The 24,174-nt window shown below is 39.5% G+C and overlaps 3 protein-coding genes across 6 annotated transcripts in view; 2 read left to right on the plus strand and 1 right to left on the minus strand.

Annotated features, from left to right (window-relative positions):
- Positions 1-24,174, plus strand: part of Prosalpha5 (proteasome alpha5 subunit) — a 90,357-nt gene that overhangs the window by 51,392 nt on the left and 14,791 nt on the right. Inside the window, exons 5-6 of one of the 4 annotated variants that reach the window (XM_070300352.1) lie at positions 27-173; positions 814-1,047. In XM_070300352.1, coding sequence (XP_070156453.1) covers positions 27-173; positions 814-912 — 246 coding nt within the window. In that variant the 3' untranslated portion in view covers positions 913-1,047. Of the gene's footprint in view, positions 1-26; positions 688-813; positions 1,048-19,611; positions 19,639-24,174 lie in introns of those variants that run through there. The other 3 variants (XM_070300354.1, XM_070300355.1, XM_070300353.1) reach the window with 3 other exon arrangements.
- The window catches only part of Poxn (Pox neuro), a 66,162-nt gene continuing 42,922 nt past the window's right edge, over positions 935-24,174 (plus strand). The window contains exon 1 of the mRNA XM_070300346.1: positions 935-972. The gene's annotated coding sequence lies outside the window, so the exon portion shown is untranslated. The remainder of the gene's footprint in view (positions 973-24,174) is intronic.
- Vajk4 lies at positions 5,082-7,312 on the minus strand. The gene is made up of 2 exons (XM_070299904.1): positions 7,105-7,312; positions 5,082-6,829 (listed from the first exon to the last, which is right to left on the minus strand). The coding sequence occupies exons 1-2, from the start codon at positions 7,114-7,116 to the stop codon at positions 5,684-5,686; spliced, it is 1,158 nt and encodes a 385-aa protein (XP_070156005.1). The 5' UTR covers positions 7,117-7,312; the 3' UTR covers positions 5,082-5,683.

Here is a 24,174-nt window from a genome sequence, read left to right on the forward strand (position 1 = left end):
TAAATCTTCAAATATCATTTTTGCAGTCTATGACACTTAAAGAAGCATTGAAAGCTGCGCTGACAATATTAAAGCAAGTAATGGAAGAAAAACTGAATGATACCAATATCGAAGTGATGACAATGACGCCTGGTCAATTGTTTCATATGTTTGCTAAAGCAGAATTACAAGAGGTGATTAAAGATATTGCTTAAAGTATATACAAAGTATTATAAATGATTTTCGCTATACCAGATCACAGAGAGCATGAATTTTTTATATGGAGCAGCATAATTGTAAATTATATCTTTATAGGGGAAAATGCTTTACTTTTATATATTTAACACTCTTATTTATCGTATTTAGAAACACAATATTAAAAATAGAACACACACACACACATACACACATATATATATTATTTTAAAAATTTCTTTTCTAAAGATGATAATAGTGTTAAATATATAGAATTGAAAACAAACGAAAAGTTAAATTAATTATAATAAATATATATAAAGAATATATTAAATATATATACAAAAGTAAAACATATGCCATAAAATTGATTTATGTCTTTTTTATGAATTCAACCTACATGCTCTCTTTTGACATATACATACACGATTATACAGAAGTAAAGCATTTGCCAACATAAAATGGATTTATAATCTCTAAAATGAAACTGAAGCTCCTTTTTCATATTATATTTCTAATATCCTTCTTGTAGTATAAAAAAGTAACTATATATATATATATATATAAAACGTATGTATATATAATGATACATTTTTATTTTTCGGTTTTGTAACGATACATATTTATTATTCGATTTAGTTGATAGATCTCGACGTCATGTCGGAGGAAGATATCACGAAACCAACAAATGGTAACTCCTTCCCAATACCTCAGCCCTCTACTGTCCTCAACGGATAATCCAGAAGACGCTTCAATTTCTCCTCCAGATACTCCTATGTTCCATATTTCTCCACACCTGTATGTATTATTTTCATACATTGTTTCCATTTATCATCTCGGTACTCTTTCATAAAGTTTAAATGAAATTTTATTGAAAAGTTATAGTTGAAATAATGCAGCTGCGCGTTCATTTTCCTTATAGTATTATTCGCTAATGGATCAGAGATAAGAAATTTTTTGTTTGACATTATATCATGTATCTTGAAAAATAACGTTGAAAAAAATTGAAACGATAAATACTTTTTGCCGCGAGCGATGGAGATGTAACGCAGCCGGACATGTTCAGATCGATTCGTTGTTAAATTCGTAGCGGTCGGAAATGAGCGCGCGACGGATGGCTCGTTTTCGATTAAAAGCCGTCCGCCGCGACTGAATGCGCGTATCCGAAATCAATAATTAATTTTGCCGGCTAGCCGAGAACGGGGCGAAATGGCTTGGCGGAAATGGTCGGATACCGGTTGGGTTGGATGCTGCGATGCTCCGATAAAACGTCCCTTTTTATCCCGTTCTCTCGGCTGCCAGATTATTGGATATTATTCCATTTCAAGCGTTCAATCCCGCTACGATTCGCTCGCTTGGATTCCCACGGGGGGGTTTTCCTGTCGCCTATTGATTGCACTGAACTCTTAAAATGTATATGTATATTTTTGTAACGCTGCTGAGATTGTACATTTTCGTCGTGCTATGCCTGGCATGCACAAGAATATTGCACGAATCAAATTGCATAAAAAAAGCACGGTTCTTTTCATTGTCTTGAAGAATGCCTCGTGTAAGATGTATATCTCTCTCTAATACGCTTAATAGCGGGGAAAGTCTAATATAACAATAATTGGTAGAAATTTTTATTACGATTTGAAAACGAGAGATTATAACAGTTATTAATACATTAATACATTATTTAATACTTCAAGACGATATATTCACAATAATAGAGAAGTGCTTTAAAAATAATCTTTTTCTCAACAATGTATAATCATATATAAAAAAAATACCGGTAGGTTTTTGACCGTGTAACATAGTTTAATAATCTATTTCGCGAAAATTGTTTCGGTCGAAAAAGAATCCCTGAACAATACGCGCGCGAGACACGGCACGGTCGTGGATTATCGAGGGTAAATCGCTTGGCGGAAGCGATATGGGTTCGAGCAAGACTAAGGGACTAAGGCAAACGGAGTGAGGAAGAGAGGTCGATTCAAGCACAGCCGAGAAGGACTGGTAATTAACTGCGACGAGAGGGAGAAGCGGTGGGATAGTCCCGTTTGAGTCCCTGAGAATCCCCAGGGACCAGACCCGTCGTATCAGACGGCAAACACTCACTCCCACACATCGAGCCCGTCGTCCTCGAAGCGCGCTACCACGTTCAAGTTTCGCGCTACGATAATTGCTTTCGCTTCACAGTCTCGCTACCGACACTCTTGCCACAGCGACGATGTGGATAAGAGAACTCACTCTACGCAAGCTTTCCGCGAACAAACGTGGACGTTGGAACGTTAAAGTGGAAGTAGATAATGGCGTAGAAATTTAGAGTTTACACGATTGGCTCTCCCTCTATTTTCACGAGAAAGCCGTCGAGTATCTTTCTTTCTAAAGACGTGACATTGAACCGTTTTGATTAAAAAAAAGCGAAATATATAATTCGTAATAAGTATGTACTACAACAAGAACTCTGTTGGCATTTCTATTGAAATACAATATATGAATAGTTTAAAATTAAATTATCCGAAATGTAAGCTTACATTGCATAAAAAGTTGGATTATCTTAAAATAACTATCCAATGCTTATATAAAAAATTATATTTGGGGAAAAAATTATGTGAAATGAAAATATACATATATTAATTCGGATAAATGTACATATATTAACAATAGTTTACACACACACACACACACACACAACTGTCACCGCGACGATGATTATGCAGACTGATCCGGAAGTGAGATGCGCGTCACGTATACTTCCGTTAAACGAACGAAATACGGAGGAACGAGACTGTTAGAAGCAGTGCATCGCGCAACAAACTTTCTTCCTTATTATTACCAAAGAGCGCCGATAGAAAACCGGAAGTGCACATGGCATCTCGATGTAGGAGAAGGAGCCTGATACCTGTGTGCACGCGGGGCTATAATTCACGCATCGCAGAATCGTCGTAATTTTTTTCACTTTCACGGAGAGCCGGTCGTTCGCCCAACACACTCCTCTCTCCTCCCGTTCCATAGCGGTGCTACACGCATACTTATACGTACATCCACGCACACGCATCATACACTAATATCTAACAATGCTTGCGTTTTTAGTTTGACGATATTCAATGATAATAATAATAATAATAATAATAAAATGTCTTTATTACATGCAAACTAATGTACAACAGACGACGTACGGCAATAGTATACCGCTTATCGCATTTGCGATAAAAGGCGAATTTCAGATAGCTGTTCAGGTATTATAGAATACAAAATATAAGCATGCGATCTCGGATAGATCGTTAAATCCAGTGGCATTTTATGATATCTTATTCGTACATAATTTCAGTCGACCACTGACTAATCTTATCGTTAGGTCGTTATGTTATATTCTAATAATGCGCTACCTAAGTACATTTGATATTAGAAATTACATATATAACGAGGGGACGGGAACGAATTTTACGACGATTTTTTTTGTAGTATTGCATCATTATCGATTTCTCTTTACGTTTGATAATACTATATGTAATTTGCCGTAATTTTTTGCTACGTGTAAATGGACGCGGAAGTGAGATTTTATTAGCGATTGAACGAACATCCAAGAAACGATGAAATGTTTAACTTTTTTTTTTTTTTTTTTTTTGTTTGTCCAGCAGGATATGATCTAGAACGGAGACATTTTAATCTTTATTTCTATTTAATTACGCGCCAGTTTCAATTATGCTGCGACGGCGGCATAATACCGACTGATAATATCGATAGGAAACTTGAGTAAAGCCAACTGTCCATCCTGTATAACGAAATAGGAAATTTGTTCGTTAATGTAGTCGACCCAATTTCTCGTTAGAAATATTTTATCATTTATAATATTTGTGTTATCCCTTCCCTCTCCCTGTATAGAGACGAATACTCGTGATCGAATTAAATGAGTTAAGGCAAATTTTATTTTTATACGGAATATTAATTTGAGGCTAATTAAGTTTAATATCGAATAATATGGAAGAATTTGCTTATAAATTATAACGTTTCCGACGTTCGAATGTTTTGCAAGTCGTGGAAAAAATTCCGAATCAATTTTTTGATAGCAATAAAAATCGACTTGGTGAAAGGAGTGGCGATAGAAATCTTCGGGATATGCCTCGTAGATATCCGCGTTGAAATATGACGTTTACACGCGTGTACACGGCAGATACGGGAGCCTCGATGGAGAAAGTAATGCTTTCCTGAACGCGCGACGCGTGTATCTTAATTGCGACCGGGAGGCACGAGAATTAAAATTCTCTCAAGAATCGAAAGTGCTCACGGAAGTCTATGTTGCTTCTGTCTCGCCAAGAGGACATCCTTTTTATATACGTGTGATTTTTGCGTTCTTGATGCCAAGTAAACGACGACGGAAACGATCTTTAATATCGAGAAGCTAATATCAATAATATCGCGCTTTTACCGTGTTCGCTAGATCGGAAAGCGAATGCGGAAAGGATCGTTGTAATTTACATGCGAACTTTAATTGTATTTTTTGGACTTCGTGCAATTTTTTTTTTTTTTTTTTTTTCTCGTTCGGATATCGCAACGCATAAGAAATTTTTTTTTTCTTGTCGACAGCGGGACAACGAATTGAGAAAAGTGAAACTCTCTCGCATTTGGCTAACAGTCAATGAAAAATTTTCCCGAGAAAGTAAATCTTGACGTTGATTTGTATCACGTTATAAGCGTAGCGTAACGTTTCGGTGTGTGAATTTACGCATTACACATTAATGTATCATTTCATCCAATTGCGTATTATCTCATTTTCTTTTTTTGTTGAATAAGAAAAATGATCTTGGGATCTTAGATCTGCCGTCGGGATAAGGATCAAGAAAAGTAAGGTGTAATAGGGACAGAATATTTATTAAACCTTTTATATAAAAAGATACGTACTCTTTTCACAATACATTCTTTACTTAATTTACTTAGGTACAACATTTCTCAGTATGGTAAACATACTTCACAGCAATTACTATGCACGAACATAACGAACATTAAGCGAATAATCTTCGTTGAAGCTTACACGTACTTTCCTGTGACTTTTTAAAAATATATATGCAAAACATTTGTTTGGACTTTTGAGAGAGAGAGAGAGAGAGAGAGAGAGAGAGAGAAATATGCGTCAATCTATTAATTGCTACGAAAAGTATCGATAGAATAATCGATTCACCCATATCATCAACAGCAGCCTAAAAATATTTCGACCGAATAATTGCTACAATTATTCTGAAAATATAATATATACAAAAATACATCGGTAATATCGTCAATCATAGGTATTGTTAGAGGTCATCCGTTAATTGCGCGTAATTATCATATTCCTCTCTGTACGACAATCTCGGAATAAGGATTTTTGCTTAAGCGATTAAAATTTTGATCAATTGCCGAGATCTCCGCAAGAGTTTCTAAAACAATCCAGCGAAATGATATACCGATTGGAAGAAAAGCGGGCGATCACATCGAGAGAGAAGATAAAAAAGCTCCTCGTGACGCTCGCATCAGGTCATCGTCGCGAAGATCAGCCGTGAAACGATTCGTAACCGCCACCCCCGTAACCACCGCCAGAGTGAGAATCGAAACCGCCTCCGTCGCCTCCGTAACCACCGCCATAATCACCACCGTAACCGCCGCCGAAATCACCGCCGCCGCCACCGCCGCCATAGTCCTCGTGCTTCGGTATGTGCACCGGGACGGCCACCGGAACTTTAACCGGTACCGGTACTTCCTTCTCGACCGGAACCGGCACCTCCTTCTCGACGATGTACGGTTTGTCTACTGGCACCTTGATCGGCACCGGAACCGGCTTCTCTACCGGCACTGGCACCGGCTTGTGCACGTGATAGGGTTGCGGCACAGGCACCTTCACCGGCACTGGATACGGTTTCGGCACCGGGACCGGATACGGCTTATCAACCGGCACCTTCACCTCGTACGGTACCGGCTTCTCGACTGGCACCGGATACGGCTTCTCAACGGTGACCGGATATGGTTTGGGAACGTGGACCGGGTACGGTTTATCCACCGGTACCTTCACCTCGTAGGGCACCGGTTTCTCTACCGGGTACGGTTGCGGTATCGGAACCTTCACCTTCACCGGGAAGGGCACGTGCTTCTCGACCGTGTAGGGTTGCGGTACCGGCACCTTCACCGGCACCGGTATGTGCTTTTCTACAGTGTAGGGCTGCGGCACGTATACCTTGACTTCGTAGGGCTTGTCCACGGGTACCTTCACCTCGTACGGCACCTTCTTCTCAACGGTATACGGCTGCGGCACATGTACTGGCACCTTGACGAACACCTTTACCGGATAGGGCACATGCTTTTCTACAGTGTAGGGCTGCGGCACGCCAACCTTCACCTCGTACGGCACGTGTTTCTCCACCAGGTAAGGCACGTGCTTTGTTACTTCGTACGGTACCGGCACTTTCTTTACAACCGTCACTGCCTTCACGTGCTCGTGCTGATCGTAGCCTCCACCGCCACCGCCACCACCGCCTCCGCCACCATGTAGATCGCCACCGCCTAAGTCACCGTAACTGTGAACCAGCCCGCGTTTCTCCGTCTTCTTTTCCGCTTCGACGTTTTGCGACTTATTGTCACTCGCCTCGCTCGACTCCTTCGAGCATACAACTTGAGTGGCCACTGCCACCAAAACGATGGCAATCTGAAGTCACGCGTCAAAGATATACTTATTCGTGCATTAATAGTTAATAAATGATAAAAATTAATACGCACGCTTATCAAGTTGCTGAAAAATATTTTTAGATCTTGAACGCGTGAGATATTTCTCTTTATTTTTTAATCGAGAATCTATTGATATCTTTTGATAACTTGTGGACAAAAGAAATATTATACATTAATTTCAAGTTGTAAGATATATGATATCGATCCAAGATCTGATTTAATCTCAGCCACTTCTTTAACGATGCACTGACTTACCTTGATATTCATTTTCGAGTTCGCGTATGTTTTTAGCGTGGCGTATGACCACTAACTGAACCGCTGCGTTTTCTAGTCTGAGCCTTATATAGCCCGCGCTATAATAGCTTGGCACTTTCCCTGCACCTCATCGCTTATATTATCCGTATGGAGCCTTGCTTTACGTAGTAGTATAAAAAAAGTCACCTGGTCGAGTTCAGGAAATAAACGCGCGTGCGAATTTGCTTCATGATAGCCTAAAGTTCAACAACACCGAATCTGAAAATATCTATCAACATGCGATTTGTATAACACGAAACTCACTTTCTTTCTCAATGCATATGACAATCATGTGCATAAATAGTTTGCATATAATATATTATATCTTCCTCTTTTTATCTTGTATTTTATTTAAAAAAAGTATTTTTACTACATTTTTCCCAAGAGTTGTTACACGTACATTCAATGGATAGAAATAAATTTAGTGTATATGCGTGCGATATATGTATAAAATATTTAAGAAGCTACACTGAGAGAAAAATTCCTAATTTGACTAAATACGTTTAATCGAGTTAACAACTATTTTTTCTCAGTGTAATGAAAAAACAATGCTAGAAATTCGTTACTATTGTCTATAAGAATAGTTACATATAATAGAACAGTTATCAGATATTCTTCTAAATAGAAACTTGTGAAAAAACATAGTATACATTGTCGGTAACTGTATAGATATATCGATTCGACAATCGTCTCCTATATCTCTCTATCTCATACAGAAAATAAAATATATATCAAAGTTCTGTATATTATATAAGTTACGTTATAGTACGAATAACCAGGGCTACAAAGTAAATGGAGGAAGTTAATGCTCTTGGAGTTATGGTTGGCGAATGTGCAACACCGTGATTTCCGTCTCTCCTTGTTATAAAAGTTGCCATATGCGCAACGCTAAACCGACATTTTGTTTGTATTTGTAATGTGTTTTTTTCTCGGTAAATCATCGGTAGAAAACTCGTAATATTGAACTGAGGAAGAATATCGTGTAAATAGCTTCCGAATGTTACATTCAACGCGCATCAGTAAGTTCGATTAATCTCACATACGCCGATTGGAGGAGCACATTTACGTTATTTCATCGCGTCCCATTAGAGATAGATTTCACGCCTTATCAATCATTCATATACGCGTTGTCTGGCATATCAAGTGTTACTTTAGCGTATCATATTTTTCTTAAGCCGAAAGAAGATGATGTGTTTTTTTTTTTTTTATATTTTCCGTTTTGTATATTTATATTACTCTTTGCATCCAAGATATTATATACCATTTTGCTCTACGTGTATTGTTTTTGAGAGAGACGCCGTTATCGTTCAGTGCCAGTTGTCCCAGGTGCAATCTGAGCTTTTGCGCTAACCGTATCGACGGTGCACCAAGACCCCTATTACGGGCGCGTGTAATTACTGTAGAAATCCAAGTAAAGCTATGCGAACACACTGTAAGCGCGAGCTTTGCATGCGGAATACGTAATGCCGTATGTTAATACGGTACGGCTCGCATGCGCGCCGTACATTTCGATCGATGATCAAGATATATCGCAATTTTTAAGGATTAATCGCCGCTCAAACAACTCCGAGGGTCATACCGACCCGTGGCAAACGCTTGTTATTCGTTCTACACACCCCCCCTCCCCCACACACACATATATATATATAATAATACATAGATACGTCACCTCGCGTGTTCCATCCGATAAATATTATGATAAAGATGACAAATATATCTCGCGCCCAAATGAGTTTGCTTAAACGGCCACCCTTAATGAATCGATTCACGCGCAATATCATTAATTAATCTGCACGTTAGTGGAAGATAGGGGATTAATTGTGAAGAAGCGAGTCGTGAGAAAAGTTTACAAATTTGCGATTAATATCGAAGCGTAGGAAACGTGTTATCTTGCTCTCGCGATCAATCGTAAGATTTGCTGGATAGGAAAATCAATTTATCGCGCGTGAGATATACCTCTTTCCGTAAAACACTTTTAAAAAGCCGCCAAGAATGTAACTCTAGATATATAAAAGAGAATAAAGTTATCAAGTTATGCGCGTTTCCGGATATTATTTACAATTAGTCGTTTCACCGGCAATTACTTCATGCAGCCGCCGTTTAACAACTTTTATGCCAGCAACGTATGCGATATCGCTCACTTTCATGACTAATTATTGAGATCAATGATTATCTGAACACGAGGGTCTGAGATAAGTAATGAATGAAACGATAATGAATTAATCTTGCAATTAATAGCTGAAATGAATACATACAATATATTGTATCGAAGGAGTTTTAAATTATTATAAATTTAGATTTACAGTGCAAAAATACTGTGTATGTACGAGTAAGAAGCTATATTTGCGAATCGCGATTATAACTATTTCATTAGAATACAATCACTTCTCTCTCTCTCTCTCTCCTATTTTTTCTGGATTTCTGGCAATAGTATAGTGTCTCGATAAGATCCACGGTAATTCATTCGATAATAAGTTCGCACCCCCTCCCTTCCTCTCTTTTCTCTCTTTCTTTTTCTTTCTTCCCCCTTTTCTTCTGTTTTTTAATTCTTTTCTCCTTTCCCTTTTTCTCTCTTTATTTTCCTTTCTTTTTTTTCTCCATATCTTTCTCTTTCCTTCATCCAGATGAGTATAATCTATCGCTACTGGCGCGCAAATTACTCGGTAGCGATGGCCGCCGTCGGGCGTTTTTAATTGACGACGGACGAAATAAAGTATCATGCCGTGCATTATAATTGGAAACTTTTATGTTGCGTGCGCGGCTACGGCACGTCGGGACCTACCGAGGCGTGAATCCGAGCTTGCATTTTCGCTACAATCGACGCGTTCTCTTCTTCGCTATTATTTTGTTCCCTTTCACGGATTCCGACGCGTATGCCCTTACACAAAAAATAAAAAATACACGCGACTATCGCCATAAGATTACACCGTCGAGGATAAACACCAACAGGAAATTTGTGAGAAATCCCCTCCTTGCTCTCGTGAGAGCCAATCTGTCCTCTGTCAGTGTGGCTCCTTTCATTAATCTATCATTAACGAAACTATCTTCTTATGTCTTCAATATATTTCCTGAGACGTTTTTCTTTTCCGCGTATCGATAATATATGTACGCACGCAGACCCGCATTTATCCTCTCATCCATATTAATTGTAACGCGTCTAACGAGGCGTTTGATGGAAAAGTGAAAGGAGACACGCGGCGCGCGACTTTCCCCGAAATCTTACAGCATGCTGAACGGGAATGTTTAACGGGAGCGACCCAGGCGATTGATACGCTTAATGTCTCACCGACACAAATTCCCATGAATTTGGTAGGAAGCGGCGTACGACATGATTCGCACGCATAATATCGTGGCGTTTCAGCGGCCGCGATTAATCATCTTTTTTGGTGTTGGTTATTTACGAACGGCGCCTCGGAATTTCTGCTCGGAAACTATGCGCCAGGGAAAGAATAATGATACTTTGGTCTCCGTCGTAAAGCGACCTCCGTGTGATTTAATCACACGGAATACGACGGTTTGAGAGAAAAAAATTATATATATGTATGTGTTTTTACTTTGTTTATATAAAGTTTACTTCCTCGAAAAATATAGAAAATCTAGAATTCTCAGAGATTTCTTTTGTACCTGGAGAAATTGGGGAACTGTCATGGAATTTTATTGGGATTCGGGGAACTTTTTAAAATATTTTATTTTATAATGCTTTTATATTCTAAGCAATCTGCCAATAAGCCAGGTTACGAATGAACCTAAAATATATTAGAAATATAAATATATATCTAGCTTTGTTTAGATTCAATGTCTTAACAAAATATGCAGTATATATTCTATTTATTATAATTTTTAGCGATAAAAAAATGAGACACAGAGAGAGAAAATGTCGTGCAAATGAAAAATATTTAATTTGCGAAATCTATATTCAGTTTCTGAACTTTTTTTACAAGATTCGAGTAGACATTTTGTAAAAAAGTTCCCTGAAAATATACTGACAGACACTGAATATAGATTTCGTAAATTAAATATTTTTCATGTATACATATATATCTAGCGAGAATTTCACGCGCTGATAAAAAGCGGATTATAATTCCTATCCTTGACACGCAGCGGGGATAACGCGACTATAATCGCGCGAGCGTTAAGAATCGTGATGCTGAAGCGAGTGAATCTCGCTGCGCGGGGACCGGTTCGCTTACGATAATCATTATTCTTCTCGTACCGCGCAAAACAAACGTTTCATTTCGAACGGTAATCGACGATGGGACGATCTCTCGTTACGGTTACGTTACAAATGTAGTCGTTCGCGTTATCGTTATCGTACGTGGACGCGAAAGTAAAAGTAACGATGATCGCGATTAAATGCCTCATGGTTGTCGAATTCGGGAAAAATCGAGCGGTGCGAGGCCACCTCCGCGGGAAAAGCGTAACGAGTTTAACGGACAGAGTTGCCGTTAAGTAAGCGGGGCGAAAGGTAAGCGCACCTGCGAGGTCTTCCGAGAAGACTTTTCGGTCAATAACTAACGCGTTACTAATGAGGAGGCCGATGCGAGGTGGCCCGTTCCTCCTGCGAACACCTCGCCGCAGAAGGAAGGAACGAGCGAGCGGCGCAGGAGATTATGTAACTTTAATTGCGTTCTAACTACCGTGCAATTGGACGATGGCGGACCGTGCAACCTGCAGTTTCGGCTGTATCCCATTAAGACGTTGCCTCGGCTAATGCGACGACCGAGTGACTTTTGCGAGCGCGAATCCGCTCCTTTTTTCTCTCTTTTCTGTTTTTATTTTTTCTCTTCGAGACGCGCAATTTATGACCCCGAGAACCGGCAGGAGAGGCCAATCCCCACGGTAATCCTACAGCATCCGGTAAAGCCGACTTTACGCACACCTTACGCAACCTGGTATTATCGCATAACGGCTTGTTTTTTTTTTTTCTTTTTATAAAGCAGCAACTAATTTCGTATTGGGATTATCTTACGGAATTATCGCGATTTCTCTATCGCGTAAAACATTGATGAATATCACATTCGGAAGTGTAATGCGTTCGATCGAAGAAAGCTGATCGTATATTATAAATACTAATCTTTCTCTCTCTCTCTCTTTCTCTGTCGCACCGATATTCCTCGACGGCAACGACTCAAATTACGTTCCTTCGACAAGATAGTCACGGAGATTTCACTTTAGTGATTTCACATATGTACGAGCGCATTTTTGCTTCGTCGATCTTTCTCTTTCTCTTCTTCTTTCCTCGCGCCTAGATGAAAGTGCACGTGCAACTCGAATCGCGCTGAAATCACATCGATTCGCGACAATACTGTTTGGTCCCCAATTGCCGCCATGTCAGATGGAGATAATGACGGAAAATTGTTGTCGCACATATATATGATTAATAGCTCGCGCTTACGACACATGCTCCTTAAATAATTTTCCATGTATTTCCTATTGGAAAAGCTTTTGTTCCCACGCGCAATTGGTTCTACCTGTTCACAATCGGTTCGGCGAGCACACAGTCGTTGTATTTCGTAATATTATAATTATAGGAAACGATATATTAAGGACCCAGTCTCTGCTCTAACAGTATGAAAAATTGATAATTTTTAGAATTTTTTTTTTCTCTTTTGAAGTATATTAGAAATTGATGCTTTTCTTGTTTCACATGTTTTTTTTTTTTTGTGTTTAAACAATACGTACAAATTTGTATTATGTGCAAGTAATGTGTATAATTCATCTATGTTTCATTATTCGTTTGAGAGAGATTCCTGATCTCTTATATTAAATTATAAAGAATCAGAAGCAAAAGAAATCATCCGAGTTCTTCTCTTGAGCAATATATATATATGTCAAAAAATAAATAATTTCACTTCTGACATCATAATTCGCAATATGATTGCGATTGGGATACGGAAGAAGAGAAATTCTTCCAACTAATATCGAAGGGGGTGCATCTCGACGATTGCCCCGTGCGTTCCCTCCGATAGAATCGCGCGAGCGCGAGCGGGCCGTCAAAGTTCGGGGCCCGTTATTTGTTGAGGGCACGATTATAGTTGGACGGCACATGTAATTTGAGCCGTATTACGCGCGCGTTGACAACGTGTCGCGATTATGTTCGCACCTCCGACGAGTCCGGTCCGGTCATATCGGCACGACTTTGAGGCACGTTATGTACGTCCGTCGTCACCGATCGTACCATCCGATCCGATAACCAATTACCAAGAACATGACGTCCAACGATGTCCCGTATCTGCCTATCGTCAGCGACAGATAGAATCCCGCGTATAGCTTCGTCGTAGAAACGAACATCGTGTCCGCTGACAATAGCTTGTCTTATTTTCCGGACGATACGCGGGAAGACAAATTTATAATAAGTCTATCGTACTTTCCGGGAAGGCGGATGGGGGGCGGGGGAGGGGAGGAAAATCTCTCATATTTAGAAATAATACGCTTTCAAAGTTGTAATCGTATCAGGGTTGGGAACGTTACTCTATAAAAGTAACGCGTTACCGTTATTTTTTGTAAAAAGTAACTCGTTACCGTTACTCGTTACTTGGAAAGTAACGATCCGTTACTTTCTCGTTACATTTTTGTTTTTTTGTAATAATAAGCTAAAATAAGCTGTTAGATTATAAAATTATTTAATAATCAATATTAAATATAATAATCTATGTTACAATTAAAAACTCTAAATCAGTCTCTATATAGCGAGCGTTTTTTTATATTAAACTTATTTAACGATTCGAATTTTTTATGTTAATATCTTTACTTTTTAATACACTTATCTTTATAGGAATTTAAATTGTAATTTACAAATTTCAATTTCCTCGAAAATTTTTATCAAACATTGTTTTTAAATATCGATAAGAGAAATATTGATATTATTAAGAGTGTGATTCCGATATTCACTATCAGTATTTTAAAATCTATAATTTACGTTACTACAGATTTTTCAGTACTGGCAGTGACTATCGGAATGCAGCCTATGATAAAAGGCTACAAAATATTTTTCAAAAAATACATCTATTCAATAAATATAAGATAATAAAGAACCAAAAAATAACGATAAAAATAACGGCTGATTCGTTACCGTTGCAAATAGAAAAAAGTAACGATCGTTACCGAAAAAAAGTAACGGTAACGGTAACGACGTTACAAGTAACCCGTTACTTCCCAACCCTGAATCATATTACGTGGATGTTCGATAAATAATTTTAGACACCTGCATCTTCTCGATGTTTGCAACAAAATACTTGAACACTGCTTGCGTTTTATTGCGTTAATGTCGTAATAATGACGACGTAATGAATCATTAGGGAACGTGAAATCTAATCTGTCGAGCGTGTGTGTGTTGTATGATCATCGACCGTATCACAGGCGTTGCGACACTTCGCGCGTTGTGTAATTAGTTATTTTCTCTCTTTATAAGATATTGTTTTTTTTTTCCGCATATATTTTATTTGAAGCGTTGTACACTCGCACCGAAATTCTTAGGCAATATAATAAACAGTGATGGCAACCATTTTTTGCGCAATTTATTTTGCAAGCATTATTATTAAAAACAAAAGAGAAGCAACCAGCTTTGGATACACAAAAACACACACGCACACAAATGATTAAAATATTATATTCGTCATCAAATCGCAGAACTTGTCTAATCCGAGTTTTCTCCTTCGAGTTGATGCAAAAAAGATTAAGCAGAATGCTGTAGAAATATATATTATAGATTATTCGGAAAGTTTCTAGATCCTTTCTAAAGGTATCGTTAGCGGAGTCTTCGTTGTTTCAGATAGAATGCAGCTGCAAGTGGTTAGGAATAATATTATACATTTCGCATATATTGAATGAAATCACGTAGGGAGTAATTAAGCGGTATATCTCTAATAATGCGCGTTTTATAATAAGCGATTATGGTAGAGTCTCCCTTATATTAACCACGTTCGATACAACGACGCGATGATTGTAAAAAATCTCGCAAATTAATTCTGCCCAAAGAGAAATTTGTACGATGTATCTCGAAAGCATCGGAAGATATCGATCGAGGATTATCATAGTTTTCTCTCCGACCGCCGTCGAATAGAACGCGCCTAAACTATAATTTTCGGCTTAATATGGGTCTAATCTCGCGCGAACAAGAGCAAAACTTTTTGTGGATATAGTCAAGTGAGATCGGGAGAAAATTTGATAGATCCGCCAGTTGCGGCGATACCTGTACATATACATACTATATATTAACCGATAATAATGAGCTCCAGAAATGCACGAGTATACATTTATAATTATCCTTATAGTAGACATACATTTTAATGTGATGTAATTAAAATGTTATTTAAAATAAAAAAAAATCCATCTCCACATCTCTAGTATCTGGGTCCCGATTTCACTTCATCTTTGAAGAAACGGCAAGCTATAAATTTCCTCCTTTAATCTCGTCGGATTTCTCGAATGATCGATCGAATTATAATAAAAGGCACGCTTTTACGCGCCGCGCAATTTATAATCGTTAATTAATGCAGCTGATAATAATCTTTACGAGCGATTTCCTACATTCGGGACTTTTAATACGTAATTAAATGTCTTCCAGATGACACTTTAGGCTCGTATCGCTCGGTCGCGCGTGAATCTGTTATCTACGGGATTTTCGTGATTTTCGCGTGGCCATTGATTCGCATTGTCCGCCTCTCGTCTGTGATTTAGCGCTAACGAACTCATCTCGGACAGTCATCTTGGCATTCCTCTTCTTCTCCCGTGCTCTCTTTGCAATCCGTTCAAATCCTAAGGGAGTAATTTTGTAATTAACTCGTAAGCCTCCACCGCGCCCGTAACAGTAGCGATGCCATCGAGAGTAATCCAGTCCGGGTTACCGTCATTAGAGGGGAAGATGAGAAACGTCTTTAATCTTAATTCACGGGACATCTCTCTGACGTCGGATAACGATTCGCAGAATGATGAAAACTGTTCGTTCGCCGCTGGATCATTATCGTGTATTTGCCGACGCACGTATATCTGAAACGATACGATTATTGCCGAAATATCGACTGTGCGTTGTTAATTTTTTGCGTGGAAAATAAGATTTATTTGCTCTTTCATCAAACTGCTGATGGAAAAGAAATTGAAAATTATTTCGCTCAAACATTAATCGAAAGAAATCAATTAATTCTCTGAGGCTATAAAAAGAGAAGCGTCGAACTACATATGGCGAACGAATAGATACGTCATCGTCGACGATGATCTGTCGATGTACTTTAATTTGATCGCAAACACATCGCGGTATCATTATACGTGACTGTAACTCTTTCATTAATCGATTCGCATGCGCCTGATGTCTCTCTCTCTCTCGAGAGAGAGAGAGAGACGAGATAAATTTCACATGTGCGACGGGTTTACAAAAAAAAAAAAAAAAAAGGACAACAAGAAGATAGAGGACGGTACGTATCGTCAGGTGCAAGTCGAGACAGCAAACTCGTCCCATATGTATGTATGTATGCGCGCGTGTGTATGTGGACCTCGTTCACTTTCTTTATTTTCGTTTTTTTTTGCTCTTTCCGAAGTTTCTCTTTTTTTTCCTTTCTATCGAAAATTTTTAGTTCACCTCCTCCCAGATCTGTGATCGGCACGTGCTGCAAACGCACGCGCGCACGTCGGGTCGATATATAGGCAATGCGGGATGCACGGGAGGCGAGCGATATAATATATATCGGTGGCAATTAGGCACTGACTTGATTTAAGACCGGCTACGATCCGCATGGGGGTCACGGCCCTGTAATTTCGCGAAAGAGATAGAGAGAGAGAGAGAGAGAGAGAGAGAGAGAGAGAGCGCACGGGCGTTGCTTAATTAAGAGATCATTAAACGTAGATAATCGTAAATTCTAGTAGAAAATTGAGTCGTTTATTTGTTTTTTTTTCGCGTTATCAAAGTAATTGCGGATATCTTGATTTTTAAGGAACCATCGTTAGATAGTTACGATCATGATAATACGCAATGATTAAATTCCCGAGCGCGTTCTTGCCCGAATTCCCGAAGTAATGCCAGACTGCTGAAAATCAAAGGGTTATCTTCTTCGTTTAAGCCAGACAGGTCTTAAATAGAAAGAGAGAGAAGAGAGAGGGGAGAGGAGGTTCCTCCCTAATCTCGACGGCACTCACGTATAGTCGGACGAGTGAACAAGACGCCGTCGAAATTTTTGCAGGTCGTCGACATCGCGTTTTCTCGCGCGCGCGCGCACGCAATTATAATATCCTCGCGTTTAAAATTAATCAGGATACAAGGTCGATCGCGCTTGATGAAATGTCAAGTTCGTTCCAATCTCGTTGCGTATCGCATACGTTTATAAGGGTTTTGGTCATCGCGTAACATGAGTTTTTAATAACGCTGTACGATATTAATTAGTTATTATTAGTTTCTAAATTATAACGTCATGAAAAATAAGACTTTATCAAAGTTAAAAGCTATAGATGCCGATTAGCGCGCGTAATGAAAGTTTAAATTCTTCATCGTAACAACGTGAATCCCTGAAAGTGTCATTATTCTAATTTTACGAGAATTATGGCATCGTATAATGGGCTAATAAGCCTCTGTGACACTTTTGGGCAAGATTCTCTCGATTAACTGTCCCATATTTTATACTCGCGGTTTTATCCGACAGTGGGATGATCTGAGATACTTATCAAAAATTGAATTGTCATTAATGTTACAAAAACTGTCTGCGAGAGATAATTTGCCATGTAATATTTTACGAACGTTAGATGCCTGGTATAAATAATCTTGACGCCATTTATGAATAAACGAAAATTCGTTATGTATCGCCTGTGCAATTATTTCAATCGTAGTGAGAAATGAAGAAAGTCATCGATAAAGTCGCGATATCTGAATAATAAACGACTATTCTTTTCTTTACCGATCGCAAACGCGAATGCTCGTCGAGGACGGCGAAGGATCCGTTTATACTCGCAATCACGAATCCTCAAATTGCGCACTAGCGTACTAGAAAGGTTCAATCTGGCAAATTACTTGAGCGCGTTTCGGCGTGCATAGGATCCGAATCAATCGCGTCTACCTTGTAATCGAGCCCGCGCGCATTAATGCATTCCGTAACCCAGTTAAGTCGGCCTGTCGATGTAGAAGAGAGTTCGATACACATTCGCATCCGCTACGTATCGCGTGGCCAGCACACGAGGACGACGACGACGACGAGGACGACGACGAGGACGAGGACGAGGACGCGTCAAATAACGGGAGAAGGTAGGATGAGAGAGATAAAGGTGAGACAAGTCGATCGAAATGGCGATAAAGAGTGTGAGAGAGAGAGAGAGAGAGAAAGTAAACGCCGGTGACCGGACGCCGAGAAGATGCTCAATTTGTGTCGCATCTGCCTAAATATATGATAGCCTATGATTAGCACTCGGGGCTCGACGTATATTATATAGTCGATGCGTCTAATGTCGTCTGTTTGCGATACTTTCGACCGCGCATTATCATACACGCATAATCGTCGCATCCCGTATTCTCGTCGACTACTATCTGTCTCAATATCGACGGCGAGAAGTTTCCTTGAGGTACAGGATTGTAAAGGAAGGAATTGAGTTTTTCGCAATTACATTTTGATTTATGTAATACGTACTTTTTAGAGTCAGCTGATCTTAACAGGTAGAGGTGACAACAAACATAGGGAGTCGTGAACGACAGCCTATTGTATTCATATGTCAGTATTCGAGCATTCGTATCAATGAGTATAACGTAAATCTTAACGCTAGATTTTATTGCCTTCTTCTAATTTTGAATTTTCTCGGCCTGCAATTTTTATACAGGTATTAATAAAAATAAGAGGTTTAGAAGAAACGTTTACCGAATGGATTCTAATCAAAATTCGGTATATTTTTTCTTACTCTTCGATTTTTTTATTATTTATCATTTATTCCCTTGCTATGTTACCTAACCAGATAAACGTAAAATAATGAAATGTTTGCGGCACAAGGAATAAAAGCAATAAAGAATAAAAAAGCAGAGACAGAGTTCATTGACAAGTATATTAATTTTTTTCACTAAGATTTATTTATTTCTTTTTTATTTTATTTACACCGTTAATTACATTTATATTAATTCCGCCTATTGATGTAAGATAATACCAAGAACTTTTATATATGCGTGTAAGATTCGCGGGACTTTTCATAACATACTTTATCGCGCAGAACATGCGCGTGTTTCACGGTTTTTAAGTTCATTATGCTTGAAAATTCGTATATGATGCGATTTATATTATCGATAGCGCTTAAAATTTCAGATGAAATATATGATCGCTAATTTTACTAAACATACGATCGAGCCATTTTTTATAATTATGACAATAATCAGCAGCGTGACTGCAAACTCTGCCAAGGCGAGAAGGTTTTTGAACTTGTATTTATGCGGCGCAAAATAATCACCTGTATAAAAATGATAATTGATGCTAAGATGCTCGCGCATTAAATTACTCTTTATTCTTTTAGCGTATCGTGTGATGTGCCGATCGTGGAATCGAAAAATCGTCAGAAACCAATAGATACAGGGGAGTCTATTCCATGGAAAAACATGGAAAACCTGGAATTCTAAGATTTCTTTCGAAAATGTTATATACAAATGGGAAAAAAAAAATATTTATCTTAGAAAAATTTAGTTGGGTTTTTTTTTTTTTTTTTTACATTTGCAATTCTAACATTTGAAACTTAAGTGGCTCTGTGTTTTTTCTTCGTATGAGTGAAAAGCATTAGAAAACGCATACAATGACAAAATTAATTTTAGAAAGCACGTTAGAAATTTATTTTAGAAAGCATATTAAAAATTTCTTGAAAACATTCTCTTTATCTGGAATTTCGAACAAAACTTCCTGAAAGATCAGGGAGGAACTTTTTTTACAAGATTTGAATAGACATCCTGTAGATATATATGATTTCTCAAAATGTACCTTAATAAATAAATATAATTATTGTTTTTGTCGCTCGCGGTTACACATTATTATTTGCGACGCGCCTCATCGAAACGATCCTTTATCGTTTTCGTTTCGAGTTTTTGATCTTTCTTATACGCAACCTCTCGTGAGATCCGATCGCGAAAGGATTGCGCTATTACGAGAGCCTGCATGCTGTGGACATGGACTGATCGAGACACACTTTGGCTAATAGGCATTCGTGATTTCGTGCGCTTAGATTCTCAAAGGCAGGTGAACACAGACGGCGGCAACTGTCCCCTCGGAGGCAAAGATCGAAGCGCATCCCTTCCTCCCGCTCCTCAAATTTTTTTTATTCTCCCAGCTCCTCTCGGTCCTTCTCTCTTTTTCTACTCTGCTCTATTTTACTTTACTCTACTTTCTTGCCTTCTGTGCGGTGAATGCACGCGAAAAGGCAACGAAGCGAAACAGGGGAAGATAGGGACGCGTTGTCCTGCTGGGTAATAAGTGCATCGGATGCTTCTACCAACCAATCTAAGCGCAAGTAGGCGGCACCCTAAAATTTCGCATTGACTTTCCAAAGGGCTCTTCTCGTACCCGGTGGCTCTCATAAATCGCATTCACGCATATAGAGAGAAAGAGAGAGAGGAGAGAGAAAAAAATGTGGTAGATCCGAAGGCTGATCCGAGGCCCTGATGTGAGGCGGCGGACGTGTCCCCGGTTGTAATTGCGATTTGTTGTATATAAATTTAAGGAGAAACGATTGACGTTTACGATTGGCGTCTGGCGATTAGATGCAAAACACATTTTATCGTCTTGGCGTTCTACCATAATGTGTTTTCGCGATCCGATATTTGTATACGCGCGACGGACGTCCTGCTCCGAAACCTATGCAAATTAGCTCCGGGTGCGACTTGGGATCGTTAAGTGAAGGAAGGAGGTTGACTATTGATAACGTAACGCCGATATCAGTTCAGATATTATATATATATATATATATATATATATACCTGTTTATAATCTAAACTAGCGATATATTGCAGGATGGAAATTCGAATACGTTGACAGGGGTGTCTTTTTTACAATAATAAATAATCAATTCTTAAACTCGTAAATATTTCTCGAGCGAAGCGTTTAGATTTATTTCCTCTCCCTTGTCCCCATTGTACGATATACGAAGGAAGAAGAAGATTCTCGGTTCGCCGAGCGCATGTAAGAAATCTTTACATCAGCCGTAACCACACGCTGTTCGCGGGATCTCGTCACTCAAAGACACAAATTGTCGCCACCGATCATTTTGTCTCGCCGTACGTGCCGCCGCATGTGCCTGTAGATGTGTGCCGCGTCGATCGATCCGCGACGACGGCTTCTTGCGTAGCGCGTCCTCCCCGACGAGGAATGCGGATTTGTCTCCCCGATATCACCAAGTTGGCCGTGTCGAACAGTCGTCTGCCTCGATCAAACTCGTAGAGGAAATAAATGTCCCTCGACGAGACGGGATCTCGAGAGGCGTTTACGCCTTCTCGACGGGACACGACCGTGTACAGGTATAGGTTTTCCGTATAATCCTCCTCTCCCTCCTCCCACCCCCTCCCACCACCCTCCTCCTTTTCCCTCTCTCCTCATCGTCGCTTCGTTCTCGTGCCGCGGCCTTAGAAGAAGAAGAAACGGGAACGCGCCGATTTCAAGAGTCATTATCTGTGACGTGCCGGGACTATGGTTATGTCAAAAAATCGTTCCTCCGTCTGTGCTCGCGCGTCTCTTTGCGGCTTCCGCCGTGAACACGAGACTAACCGACCTGCTTATTAAAACCAACGAGATTTTCGGTTACGTGCTCCGTTTGGTCACGCAGAACATTGCGACACGTGTCTGCGTTTAGATTCCTGCGCAAATCGTTAAACGATCGTATTTTCTTTGGCCCAAGAGAACGATCAAAAAAAAATATATATATATGTAAAAAAATTAAAAATACATACGTATACATATTATATAATATATAGTACATCAAATATAATATGTATAAGTGTGTATTGATCTCTACATTCGCGCATTAGAGTAACATAATATTATTAAAAGGGAGATTATATTTATATAGCACGCATTGCTATTTACATCAATATAATTCGCTAAAAAAATCGCGCAACAAGAAAGATTAATTGCTAATAGGAGCGGAAGATTTATTGTTAATCTTGATGCTCTTTCTCTATGTCGTATTAATATTATGTCACGGAAACCGGCAGGATCGCAATGTATGTGTGGAGAGTGTTTTCGCACAGTATAAATACAAAAAATTTCGTTACTTTGTACAGAGCGAGTTGTTGAGCGATTCGTATACAATACAGGCGATAATGCAAGATTATTAGTATCGCTATTAATATTATTACTGTTATTACAAGTGCCTTGTAATATATCGTGGCGTGCGAGGAGTTAGTTGCAGACATCATTGTTGTTGCATCACCGACGTGTTTAGCCGCGCGCGTAATTCGCGGATCATCTCGCATTTCCGCGCGTGCAATAAATGCCGTAAACGTGTTGCGCCCCCCGTTCGACCCCGGGCCCCTTTGGAATCCCGAAAGCCACCAGGCTTTCGCCTGGGTCTTACGTTTAGAAAAGCGTGCAAGGAGATTCGTGCGAATATTCGCGGACTGGCGGAGATTTGGCTTAGAGCGTCGCAATTTTGCGGGGCACGTTGCCGACCGGTGTCATTTGCAGTCGCACCTCCAGGGCCCGGGACAATTTACCGTGGGCCCGGACTAAATGTTCCGCGCACGAAGCATCATTACGCTTTTGAAAAAATGCACCGCGAAGGGTGGTCCTAATGACGTGGTCGCACACGTGCCCAACATCGCGCTGTGTCCCGATTGTCCAGCAATCGTCTCGCTCGAGAATCGTATGGTGTGTATAATATGGATCGTTTTTTATTTCAAGCGCGACGGGACTGTCCGGTATTGTCGATCCGCTTTGTCTTGGCAAAAAAGTTTTACGGTAGCGATGGTACAGCGTTGACAGTATTATTTAGGGGAAGAAAATAAAAATAGAAAAGTTTTCGCCGAAGAATAATTTGCTTGGTTAATCTTATAAATTCCGAATCCGAGAGCAAATGTCGTTTCGATACGAATAAGATGATATAATGCACAGATTTTATTAAAAAGAAAAAAGAAACAAATTAAATTGGAAGGAGTATGCACTCGCTCTGTAGTTCGTTACGATCGAGCTCGTGCTCGCCTGACTAAAATAACTCTATCGATACCGATTGCGCCCGGGGGCACAGTAAAACAAATGAAAAGGTTCCGAACTCTCGCTTCGATCTTCTCACCTCGGTTCCTCTCCGTCTTTTAAGGCCAGCATACCTTTCGCAATATCTTTCTCCGTTGCCTCGCGTTCGAAGCCGTTCGTATGCAATTTTGTTGCGGGAGACTCGTGTAACTTCTTGCAAATTATTCCCACGAAATTGGCACGCATATCTCGCGAGAAGTCTAGCTAAAGATCTTCGCGTTAGGCGAGAGAAAAGCTTGCGGAGAAAGCGAGAGAATGAAAAAGACAAAGAGAAGCGAGAGAAAAGAAGAAAATGCAAAATTCGTACAAATTATATTAATATTTTCATGCCTCTTTTTATCCTTTTTTTTGTTATCTTTTTTTATCTTTTTTGTCTCTCTCTCTCTCTTCGGATGTCAATCAAACGAGTGTAAAATCATTTCACGCGTGAAATGATTTTTCATCGCTATCTTTTTCCACTCGAGTCTAATGACTCGATTTACATCGATACAACGTTGACGGATTCTTCCGACGAAACCGGCCGTAAAAATATCATCTGTCAAACGACGAATTTACACGTGTAGAAAGTTTGCGCGCGATTGCAATCCCAGAGGAGACGAGAAACGAGGAAAAGCGGCGAGATCGTTGAAAAAAAACGAAATATTAATTTAGCATATGTTGATAGCTTATCATTATATAATTATATAATACTATCGTACGCGCGTGAGCCCTTGATGAGGTGGACCACCTTCGGAGTTTCTTTTAAATTATACGGTGGAGAGATTCATGATTTTAACGAATCTTTTTCTGCGCGGGAAGCGGAGTTGATATTACAGAATTAGTAACGTAGAATTTACCTAACGTAATTTTA

Source organism: Polyergus mexicanus, unplaced genomic scaffold, assembly GCF_030449975.1.
Source record: "Polyergus mexicanus isolate NDT 795.1 unplaced genomic scaffold, iyPolMexi1.0 SCAF_8, whole genome shotgun sequence".
NCBI lineage: Eukaryota > Metazoa > Arthropoda > Insecta > Hymenoptera > Formicidae > Polyergus > Polyergus mexicanus.